The sequence below is a fragment of the Martes martes genome (genome assembly GCF_963455335.1).
Source record: "Martes martes genome assembly, chromosome: 5".
NCBI lineage: Eukaryota > Metazoa > Chordata > Mammalia > Carnivora > Mustelidae > Martes > Martes martes.
Window position 1 is genome coordinate 136,519,580 of NC_137892.1, and position 13,034 is coordinate 136,532,613.

The 13,034-nt window shown below is 35.5% G+C and overlaps 1 protein-coding gene across 1 annotated transcript in view; it reads right to left on the reverse strand.

Moving 5' to 3' along the window:
* Positions 1 to 13,034, reverse strand: part of WDR70 (WD repeat domain 70) — a 316,291-nt gene that overhangs the window by 101,996 nt on the left and 201,261 nt on the right. The window contains exon 10 of the mRNA XM_080803311.1: positions 9,345 to 9,519. Within this exon, the coding sequence (XP_080659437.1) occupies positions 9,345 to 9,519 (175 nt within the window). The remainder of the gene's footprint in view (positions 1 to 9,344; positions 9,520 to 13,034) is intronic.

Consider the following 13,034-nt stretch of genomic DNA (forward strand, 5'->3'; position numbering starts at 1 on the left):
CTGTCTTACCAGCATCCTTAATTATATGCCCCATTATCCTTCTGTTACATGTTTCCTCTTTTTCTCTCTCTGAGATTTCTTAATATCTTCTCTATGAGCTTGGTGCCCGGGAAGTTCATGACCCATAGCTTAACGGGAGTCTTTTTCATTCACTGTAGTGAGTATTCAATGAGGTCTTCCTATCCGGAAAATTATGGTTTTTTCAGTTCTGATTTTCTTTTTTTGGAAAGGGAAGAATAACTAAATCTTATCTAATTCCATCCTCCCTCTTCTAAATTTTCTTTTTCTAGACTTTTCAAGTCAAAATTGACCCTTTTAAAAGACTATCATTCTCAGTGTTTTATTTTCCTTTCTAGTAGATTTCTTTGACTCTATCTTTCAACACTCCTATGGATGTCCACCCCTAGTATCATCCATTTACTTTCCAAGAGTTCCTGCTTGAACTCTAAATGTCCAAAAAAGTTTTTGTAGTATTCTGCTTAGTTTCTTGGTTGTAATATTTTCTCTTTTCTCTCTGGAATACTAATTACAGGATTTTTTTTTTTCTTGAAATTTTCTTCTCTTTTCTACATTGCCTCTTTCCCCCCTCTGAGTTACTCTGTTTGCTTTAATCTCTGCCTTTCATATTAAAGGATTTCCTCAAATGTCTGGTAACCCTTGTCTGTCCATTCATATATAAGAGTAAGGTGCTAAAAAGCTGATTAGAAACACTATGTCAGGCCAGACAGTAAATATTTTAGGCTTTAAGGGCCATAGAGCCTGTTGCAACTCTGCTGCTGCAATGCAAAAACCACCCCAGGCAATATGAAAATGAATGAGCAAGGCTGCTCTGATAAAATTTTATGACTATGAAATCTGAAGTCACATAATTTTCATGTCATGAAATATTGTTCATATTTTGATTTTTTAAAAGATTTTATTTATTCATTTGAAAGAGACACAGTGAGAAGAGGGAACACAAGTAGGGGGAGTGCGAGAGGGAGGAGCAGGGAGCCCAGATGCAGGGCTCAATCCCAGGACACCGATCCCAGGACACCGGTATCATGACCTGAGCCCAAGGTAGACACTTAATGACTGAGCCACCCAGGTGCCCCAATACTTTGACTTTTTTAAACATTGTGTATCACTGAAGCAGGCAGAATAATGCCCCCCAAAGATTTCCACACCTTAATTTCTTATCTGTGAATAAGTTATTTTACATGGCAAAAGGGGAATTAAGGTTTCAGACTGAATTAATATTGCAAAAACTGATCTTAAAATAGGGAGACGATTCCAGATTACTGAGTCAATCCAATGTAATCACAAGGGTCTTTAAAAGTGAAACCGGGAAACAGAAGAGAAGGTCACCATGTTGTGATGTGAAAGGACTCCACTCACTGTTGCTGGCCTTGAAGATGAAGGAAAGGGGCCATGAGCCAAGGAATGTGGGTGACTCTTACTAGCTGGAAAAGGCAAGAAAACAGATGTTCTCCTGAAGCCTCCAGAAAGGAACACAGCCCATAACTACCTTACTTTTGGTCCAGTAAGACCTCTAACCCACAAAAGTGTAAGATAATAAATTCATGTTGTTTTAAATCACTAAGTTTGTGATAATTTATTACATGAGATAACAATACAACCTTTAAAAATGTAAAAGCCCTTCTGAGCTTGCAGGCCATAGGAAACCAGATGGTGGGCTATATTTGGCACACGGGCTGTATTTTGCTAAGTTGTGGTACTGGCCCTTGAACCAACTGCCTGAGACGAAATCTCAATTCGGCCACTTAATGACCATAATCTTTGGTAGGCAACTCAACTTCTTTGTGTCTTATCTCCCCCTTTGCAAAGTGATGATAGTTAACAGTACTTGCATCACAGGAATGCAATAAAGATTTAATAAAATATCGCACATAAAGTGTTTAAAATACCACCTACCCCACAGGAAGCACCAGTAATTGCTATTACAGTAACAATGGGGGGGGGGGAGAAACACACCTCCACGTGAGGATATTCCCCTTATCACAGCTTTACCTGAAATACCGTCTCTAACACCCAAAAGTAATTCTTTAGTGTTCTGTCAGGGTGAGGGAAAAAGAGGGAAGAACAGTGATATGGTTGCACATGACAGAGAAGGGACCCAAAGGATAAGTCAGTTGGACTTTTACTGGCTGCTCCCGCCACTGCTAAGGTCTCCGCTTTCTCTCCTTGGCTAAGTCAGTTACCATTTTTGCATCTGGTTTCCAGCTTCCAAAATTGTCTTGAGTTCTCTTTTCTGCTGTCATCTCCCCTCTAATTCTCTTCATCTATGCTCTTAAAAATGCCCTTTCTGTCATTTTAGTGGTGTTTCAGGAAGGAACAGAGTGGAATGTGTTTAATTTACCTTGTTTAACTGAAAGTCTTAAAATGCAATGGCTCTATTATTCCTGACCTCAAAAAACAAGGACAATAATCACTTATATTTAAAAGAGAATCTTTTAACCTACCTTTTTCAAAAGCCAGTATTTTCTCATTTAAAAAATGTTGTTTCCAACAGTATACAACATTTTCTAAAAGCATTATAAGTAAAACTTTAAAGCTTTCATTAAAATAATTGACAAATTAGAACTTAACTTCAGGGCCTGCAAGTAATTTTGTGCAGGTCTGATGATTATTTGTGTTGTGAGTCAATGACATACTTTTTTGAAAAGTAAACTTCGAAAAATATGCGTGTTAAAAACACTACAGAGCAATCTGTATGTCACATGTTTTCTCCCGAGTGTTTATTTAAAAAGGTAATTACAGTTCATACATCTACTCAGGCACACTAGCCGGTGGGTACATAACATTCTCATTAATTGATGGTGACTGTATTTTTATACATTGAATGCTAGCTGTAACAGGGATCTACACTCTCATCTTTCTAAGCCACACCTCTAGTCACCAAGAAATCTGGGAAACTCATGACACGTTCACAGTCAGAGTTCAACAGCATCCTGAGATCCAACCACTCTACAAAAACTGTAAGCTGATTAGAAGCTAAAGAGGAAAAGGAGAAAGAAGACCGATAGTTACCAAGAACCTGTTACGTGCAAGTCCCATTCTGGGTACTTTTAATATATTACTTAACACATTCCTCAAAATAATCTGATGAGATGGTGATCATGCCCTCATTTCCTGAATTAGGAAATAGACATATAGAATGCTCAGGAAAGCCAGGACCGACAGACAGAAAGCCCTCAGTAATGTATAATGTGATTTATGTCTCAAATGTTATTTACAAACTGTGCCATAGAAGTATGCAATTGCTATTTAGCTGTCCATATTTTTTAGACTCCCAATATTAGGCCTAATGAAGAGATAAAAATCTATATTTGATTTTTTAATAATTCTCTTTATATACTTTTTTTCAGAGATACAGCATGTTTCCTCAAAGGATGATACCAGAATTTTTTTCCTAAATAATTTGCTTTTTAAATTGTTTAAAAATACCATTTTCCCACTTATAATGTGCTTTGCTGTCCCATATAGACAATATTTTGCCACTTTAACTTGAACTGATCTGGCTAAAAGCTTTGATCACTGTTAAACGACCAGTCTTCATGTAAAGAAGGGAGAAGACACCTGTTTAATTCATGAAAGCCCTTTGATGACATCACTATGAGAAAGAAAAAGGACATTCAAAGAGTACAGAGAAATCAAATCTCAAAAAGCTCTCCATGCATCATTCCACAAGGTTGACAGCTAAAGCGGTATGTCACAAAAATTAAAACACAAGACTAAAAGCAACTGTTTGGGGCTGAAATTTCAAAGGGAAATTTTTAAATGAAATTTGACTTATTCACATTTGTAGATGATAGTAATTGATGAATAACTGTGTAATGAAATGTTTTCCAAAGCAAAGTTATGAAACATTAAAATTGCACAACAAATGATATTATTTGTCACAAAACAAGATTGGAAAAAAGGACAAAAGACTATATGCTAAAAATACTTCAAAATATTATTCTTCCTAAAATCTCCAAAATCTGTAATATCAACACAGGTTAACACTCTATTTAAGGGAAGTCTTGAATGTTCTATTTGTATAAATGAAAAAGCTGAGGTAAATATTAAGAACCCTCCTTCATAAAATTCTTCCTTCTCACTAATGCTCTCTGTTAGTATATGTACTCAGAGATAATTCTGAAACTCCATGAGAGTAAATAGTGTTTTCCTCTTCAGTGGCTATGAAAGCTTCATAAGAATGTCCAAAAAGCAGGGGGAAAAAATAACTATCCATAAAAAATTAGTTAAACAACAGGATGAGAGAATTTGGCCTGACTGATTTACATGACATGTGAAAGAAGAAGGATCAAAGCCATAGTGTGGAAATTTAATAGAAAAATACCACGAGAAGCAAATCTATATATATATATATATATATATATATATATATATATATATATATATATATATATATATAGTGGAAGGCACAGCAGATAGTCTCCAATAGTGAGGAATGATTTCTGTGAGACTGTGAGACTACAGGACTTCAAGCAACTTAAAGGTACCCAGGGACTCAAGTGCCACCCCTCCCACAAAACATTCTTTTTATTCTGCTTTATTTTCCTTCTGGTAGTTGCCATTATCTGAAATTAGCTTAATGGCAATTTTAAAAGAAAAGATTCAAAACATTTTGAGAAATAACAATCTCAAAAGAACCTTTCAATGTGACTGCTTTGACACAGAATAGCCCTTGTTACGTTGGTTAGTAAAATAATAGCATTATTAGTCTGTAATCCCAACTGATTCCCTTGGTTATCTAAATTCCATACCTCTGAGAGGTCATGACTATGCATATACCCTGACCCTCTAAGCCTTCCTTAACTCTTCCATATTCTGGACACTCATCAGGTAGCATCTGGTTACAAATTATCTTACAGATTATTCTCTTTTTTACAAACTACCTAATGAGTTTAAATTTCTTTTGTTTCCTTCTCAGTGAGGTGGTAGGTGCTCCAAAATACCAGCTGAAATGCTCCTAATGTAGACAGCGAACTAGCCAGATACAAATACAGATACAGAGATATGGAGAAAAGTACAGAAGAATACATACCAGGTAATTTACAAGCATTTGGGGGTAGAGATAGAATAATGAGAGCAAAGAAGTTATTAATAAAAATAAATAAATTCTTTGAAAAGTGTCTTTCATGTGTGTATTATGATCCTATTTAAATAAAGAAATTAGAGGTCTACCTGTCCACTTACAAGTAAAAAAAAGCAAACTGCAAATTCTCTCTATATATAAAAATAAAACCTTTTAAGGCACGTTTATACAAAAATAAAGGGAAAGGTGAAAAAGGACATAAATCAACCTAAGCTCAACATGGGTTACCTGACAGTGACTGGAGACATTTAAAGATCATTTAAAGATATGTAGTGCACTAGATCTAAGCTGCTCCTAGTAACTTTATTTCCCACAGTCTCTCTCCTTTATACCTGTTCTCTTACACACTGGGGCTTCATTTGCCCAGAAACTTATCTCCCAACGTCATTACTAGTTCCTACCCGAGCCCTTCTCTGATCCGTACCAACCATTCTCTAGGGCGGCTGATAGTATGGGCGCTGATCAGCCACTGAGCTGAAGAAATGTGTCTCTGTAATATCTTCCTGATAGGGGGCTGCAGTATGTGGTCATTTTCCCAAAAGGCACAGCCCCAGAATCTGGGCAGGGAATGCAGGCAAAAGGAGAAGTAAGAGGCAATCAGGTGGCGAGTGGGTAAAGCTGCTGTTGACAGTCCACTACTGCCAAATGGAACAACTTCAGATACTATTCCCTCCCATCACCCATGTCTAGGGAAGACAAAAATAAATAAATAAATAGGATGGTCCCCATTTTCCTGCCAAAATCTTAGTTTATAAATACTGATTGCAATACAAGCAAATACAGCATGTTCTTTTAGTAAAGGGTCTAGCATATCGTAGATTCTTAACAGACATTAAAGAACAGCAACACTGCTTTGAAAAAATATGTCCAAAGAATGTGCTATGTGTTTTTATATGAACAGAAGAAATCGTTAGATACTCATGAGACCATACAACGGTGGAATATTTTAAAAGTCAGAAATTAGGCTTGAAAGCCATGAAAACAGTTTTTAAAAATCTAACTATGTTAATACAGATTGTATATTCATACATCATTAAGGATATACCCAAAATTACCTCAGTCTATTTCTCCCCTATCTCTTCTCTATCTCTATTTCATTGTGGTTTCATATAAAGAGAAGTTTTTTTTTTATGTTGCTATTTTTAAATGTCTTCCCAGAAACAAACTGACAACCTTATTTTGTTATCCTTCCAGAATACATTCATTCATTCCTTCATTCAACAAACCATTGTTGAAGATCTACTGTATATTAGGTACTGTTCTTTGCTCTGGGAATCCAACAGGGAGAGAAATAGACAATAATCCTTTATGGAGCCAATATCCTACTGGAGGTAAACAGCCAATAAACAAGTATGGTAGGTATGCAGTGGAGTATGTAAGATGCTGATCAGCATGACAAAAGAAAATAAGAGGGCTAGAAGAGTGCCACTGGTGGGGAGAAGCCTGCAATTTTTTGTAGGGTGGAGTCAGGGAGACCTTGCTGAGAAGAGAAAATGTGAGCAAAGGACTCAAAGAGGTGAGGGGGAAAAGCCACGTGAGCACATAGGAGAAGCACAGTGCGGGCTGAGCGGGCTTCTGCACACACGGAACCTAAGTCAGAGGGCATGCTGTTACCGCCCCGTGTCACCTCCCACTGCTCTGCACCTCCCTCACCTACTCCACCCACACCCTGGCTTTCTCACCACTGCTCGGATGTACGCTGGTGAATGCGGGCTGAGGGACCTGCAGACCTATAAAAGCTCCTCTGAAAAGCTCTTCCCTCAAATGGACAGCCAGGCCATCATCACATGACTTTTGAAAGGGATGTTGGGCAAACATTCCTCTTGAGCAGCACTTTTCAACAGAACTCTCTGTAATGACAGGAATGTTCTTGATCTGTGCTGCTCAGTAAATAGCACATAACTAGACACATGTGGCTATTTGGTACTTGAAAAGTGCCATGTGACTAAGGAACTGAAATTTTAATTGCAAATTTTAATTAGTTTAATTGCAATGAAATGAAACAGTCAAATGTGGCTAGTGGCTACAATACTGGCCAACGTCATTCTAGAGCAGAGGTAGGTCTTGAGAACACAGGAATTTATCACTAATAGATACCTTACTTCTAAAAAAGAAACATTTCATTTAATTTGCTAAATTCTCTAATGAGAATTCTATGATTAAGTAGGGCAATTATGATAGTTTTACTTGTCACAAAACACACACATGTATTAATCACTATTCGCCATGTAATTCTCCGGCTACTACACAGAAAAACGACTGCTATTAGTTTTTTTTTTTTTTTTTTAATCTCAGCTTTAGTGTTTCCCTGCAGATAATTTATTATTGCTGAAGTAATAATAAGAAATTTGGTAAAATTCTGTCCTTAAATCCAGCTGTATTTCCTGCTAGCAAGTTTTTCTTCTCCATTTGATTTGTCTTTAGGTGACATATGTACATGCAAATGTAAAAATGTGAATAAAAATAAACAGGATGTTATATAATATGCTATAACTTCATGTACTACTAAATTCTAAGAAAAGAGAACAAAGACTATAATTAGGAAAAACAGCTTAAAAGATGGGGGGGAGTAAATTGACATTTAAAAAGTTTTGTTTTTTACAAAAATGGAAATAGAAGATACTCATTATCTTAGGAGATATGCAAAGCCAATCTTTAAAAACTATACTCAACTTTATAAGAATATATGGGTTCTAAGAGAAAGGCACACATATATGCACATACTAAGACACCACTATTAAAGCTACACAAGAAAACTTCATGTCTTAGAATTTTTATGTTTAATCCAACAGCACCCAGAGACGATGAAAGCCAGTTACTAAAAAATTTATTGCTTGGTTAAAACTCAGTTTACAATTCAAAGGATTTTTAAAATCTCTGTGCTGTTATGAAGCTTTATAGGGTTTACAATGGAGATGAAAACAGAAATAAAAAGATCTGACAAACAGAAAATGCCAAAGATATTTCCAGCATTATCAACATGGATTCTTTTTTCCCTATCATTACTTTTTACCTCACTCTAAGACAAATGATTTTAACCCATCTGCCTAAAAGACAACAATGTCTCCTAGGGTGTCTTTCAAAACGTAAATGTATGATGGGCAATTTTATTTGAAAAACTATTATTATAATTTTTAAACTAGAACTAGAATATAAACTCCAAAGGACAGGAGTTTTTTATAATCTGCAGTATTCCCAGTGTCTACAATAGTGCCTATCATGTAGTAGAGTTACTTAATAAATTCTTTTTTTTTTTTTTAAGATTTTACTTATTTATTTGACAGAGATCACAAGCAGGCAGAGAGGCAGGCAGAGAGAGAGAGGGGGAAGCAGGCTCCCCGCTGAGCAGAGAGCCTGATGCAGGGCTCAACCCCACGACCCTGGGACCATGACCGGAGCCAAAGGCAGAGGCTTTAACCCACTGAGCCACCCAGGCGCCCCAATAAATTCTAACAAATTACTAAATTAATCATTTTATCAGGATCTTTAATTAAAATAAAGATAACCAAATACTATTACAACATTAGTGTAAATTTTCATTTTAACATTGGTAAAACAGAATCATTCCACTTATCAAAAAATCTTGTTGTACCATCTCTACATAGAACAAAATCCTTTCTAAAGTTTATTGAATTCCCAGAATCCAAAGACTTTCATATTCATTATTTCACAGAATTGTTTACATAGAATTCTGTGATCCCTTCCAATTCAAAAATTTATTTATTCTAATAATGATCTAAAACTGTAAAAGGAAATCTGAAACCCGAATATTCAAATGGAACGTCATGGAATGTCAAAACAAAATATTATTTAAATTACTACAAAAATAATTGCAAAACAACTGATGGACCATCCTACACATATGGTTTTCTTAAATCTTTTAAAGGGTATTTTCTAGTATTCTGCTTAGTCTTGTTTTACAGTACTATCAAACCCTTCGCTTTCAAAATCAAGTACACCGAGACACCAAATAATAAAACTGCACTATGCTTTTTAAATTTTATACTAAAAGATCTACTCTATTTTAAAAACAAAATCTCATACACATTGGAAAATACTGAGTTGGAATGTTTGCTGAAATGCTGTTTATTGCAAATGTCCCAATGTTTTATCAACTAACACTGAAGTTTAAATTAGGGCTAAACTCAGGAAACTGACCTTCATAATATTTTAACATGATGTTTGTCTTTATAAGGTGGTTTTCTTCTAAGAAAAGCGGACTTTAATGTCCTAGACTTACAGTCAAATTTCGGTCCCAGATCTGTATGCTTCCATTCTGGCAGGCAGCTGCTATGAGGTTTCCATCTCTACTATATGTGCACGTGGTGGGAATTACTTTTTTACCCTGCATCGTCCGTGGTTTAAACACACTTCTTTGCTTCCTTGGATTTTCAACTTCCCATGTCCTCACAGTCCTAAAAACAATAAAGAGATTTTCATTTACAAAAAAGAAAGGAGTTTAAAATTCAGAAGAGCTCATAAAAAGCACCTCTTAAGCATATAAATCTAATAATTATTTTTAAAATAAAATGTGTACTGTAAAATTCTCCACTTATAAATGAAGTTACTCACTGCAATAAAGTGAACCATCTGAATCACGTTGTCTTCAAATCAAACAGTAAGTAGCAAATTCTGCTTCAAATCTATCAGAGTTGTAAGTTCTGACCCTCTATAACATTGGCCTCCAAACAACTCTGACTATACACTCTGATCAGTAAAACCGTTGAATATACACCTCCTATATACACACATTAATTTCTAAATTAGTTACATGTGTTAATGCACTGTTATATAATACACACCAGAAAACACACTGAAAAAATAAGTCACGAAAGAATGATGTCCCCCTCTAGGGCGCAGGCAAAGATTTCATGCCTCTGGGGGAGAAGCAGAAACAAAATTGTCTGCCCCTGAGTTTTCAACATGTAACAAGAAACAGCAGGCTGGGACTGGGGGAGATACAGAGCACCGGCCTGCTCACATCCCAGGCAAAGGAACACTGCCACTAAGGAAAGCTAAAACAGGATCCTTATGACCCAGGGTTGGGGGGAGGGGGAACCATAAAATACAGAAAACCAAAGACGAGTTCAGCAAATTCTTGGCAGAAACTATCCAAGCCAAAGCACTATTGAACAACATCTCTAAAGTTCTAAAAGAAAAAAAAAGTCAATCTAATATTCCATAGGCAGCAAAAATATATTTCAAAAATAAGGTAAATAAAGACTTTTTCAGATGAATGAAAGCTGAGATAATTCATTTCCTTCAGACATGTACTAAAAGAAATGTTAAAGGAAGTTCTTCAAGAAGAACAAATATGATGCAAATGGAAATCTGAATCTACACAAAGAAATGAAGAGTGCCAGAAATGGTAAAAGTGAAGATAAATTTAAAAGACATTTAAAAAAATGTTTAAATCTCCACTGGATATTTTTTCCTGTATCTCTTTAAAAGATAAATGGCTCAAGTAAAACAATGTATTATAAGATTTACAGCATATCTTCAAGTAAAATGTATGTCAATAATAGAACAAAGGTTAGGAGGAAGATATGGAAGTATAGTTTTATACTATACTTGAAATGGTGTGATATTATTTGAAGAGAGATTCTGATGGAAATGAAATAAAAACAGGAAGGGATAATAAAGAAGAACTATGGGATAAACATAAAACAAAGAGCAACTTGGTAGGTTTAATCTAATCTCATAAATAATTACATTAATTAGAAATCATCTAAAAACTCTAATTAAAAGGCAAAAATTGTCAGACTGGATTATGTAAAAGCAAGACCCAGCTGATTACACAAAAATGGGGGCACCTGGGTGGCTCAGTCAGTTAAGCATCCAACTCTTGGTTTCCACTCAGGTCATGATCTCAGGGTCCTGGGATCGAGTCCCATGATGGGCTCCATGCTCAGTGCGGAGTTTGCTTGTCCCTCTCCCTCCACCTCTACCCTTCTCCCCAGCTCATGTGTGTGCATACTTTCCTTCTCTCTAAAATAAATAAATTAAAAAAAATAAAAATAAACAAAATCTTTTTAAAAATATACACAAATGTTTAAATATAAAGACTTAGATAGGTTAACAGTAAAAAGATGGGGGTGGGAATGTGCCAGGTGAACATAATCAAAAGAAAGCTGGAGTAACCAACTATATTAATGTCTGCAAAGTGGACTTCAGAACAAGGAATAAAACTAGAGACAAAGAGCAAACTTTCACAATACTAAAGAGCCCATGAATCAAGAAGACATAACAATCCTAAATGCATATGCCACTAATAACAGAGCTTCAAAATAGGAAAGCAAACTTAATAGAAATAAAATTAAATATAGCAAACCCATATTTATATTTGTACACTTCAACACTCTTCTCTCAGTGACTGACAGAACAAGTATCCCCCTCCCTGCCCACCTCCAAAATCAGTAAGGATACAGAAGACCTCAAAAACAATGCCAAACAATTGAGCTAATTGACATTTATATAACACTTCACCCAACTACAACTGAATGTGCCTTCTTTTCAGGTACACACTGAACATACTCTGGGTCATAAAGCAAATATAAACACACTAAAAATGACCAAAATCACACAAAGCATGTACACTGTCAAAAAATAAAATTAAGCAATCAATAACAGAAATGTATCTGAAAATACATCTTTTCCAAAACATTTAGAAATTAAAAAATAGAATTCTAAATAATCCATGGGTCAAAGAAAAGAATCACAAAGGATAGCAGGAAAAAACTCTGAATCCAATAAATATGAAAACATATATCAAAATTTATGGTATTCAGCTAAAACAAACAAAAAAAAAGAAGGAAAATATAGCATTAATTATATACAATAGGAGAAAAAAAAGGCTGGAATCAACAACCTAAGATTCAACCTTAAGAAACTAGAAAAAAGATGGGCACCTGAGTGGCTCAGTCAGTTAAGTGTCTGACTCTTGATTTCTGCTCAGGTCATGATCTCAGGGTGATGGGATCATGCCCTGCTCTGTACAGGGCATGGAGCCTACTTTAGATTCTCTCTCTCCCTCTCCCTCTGCCACTTTCCCAACTTGTGCAAGCTCTCTCTCTCACTCTCAAATAAATACATAAAATGTTTTTTAAAAGAAACTAGAAAAAAAGAGAGAAAATTAAATCTAAAGCAGGTAGAAGGAAGGAGATAATAAAAATGAGAATACAAATGAATAAAATAGAAAACAGAAAAACAACAGAGAAACCAAAAGCTGGTTCCTTAAGAAGATCAACAAAATTAACAAACCTCTAACTGGTTTGATGAAAAAAAGCAAAAATTGGAGACAATATCAAATATCAATATTTGAAATGAAAGACAGGATGACATCACCATAAAGCGGAACAACATTAAAAGAATAAGGGAATTCCTAAATTTGATAATTTAGGTGAAATGGAGAAATATCCTTAAAAGACACTAACTACCAAAGTTCACTCAATAAGAAATAAATAACTGGAATATTCTTACATGATTAAAAGGCTGAATATATAGTTAAAAATCTTCCCATTAGGAAAAATCTAGAGAGCTTCGCTATTGAATTCTACCAAACATTTAAGAAAGAAATAATACCAACTCTATACAAACTCATAAAGAAAATAGAAGAGAAACACTTCCCAGCACTCCTCATTGTATAAGGCCAGCACTACCCTGATGCCAAAATCAAAGTCACTACAAGAAAATAAAATTATGGTTCCGTATCCTAATAAACATAGACACGTAAGTCCTGAACAAAATATCAGTAAATTGTTCAAACTAGCAGTGTATAAATATAATAATACACTATGACTGAGAGTATTTAAACCAGGAATGAGGGGCACCTGGGTGGCTCAGTGGATTAAAGCCTCTGCCTTCGGCTCAGGTCATGATCCCAGGGTCCTGGGATCGAGCCCCGCATCAGGCTCTCTGCTCGGCAGGGAGC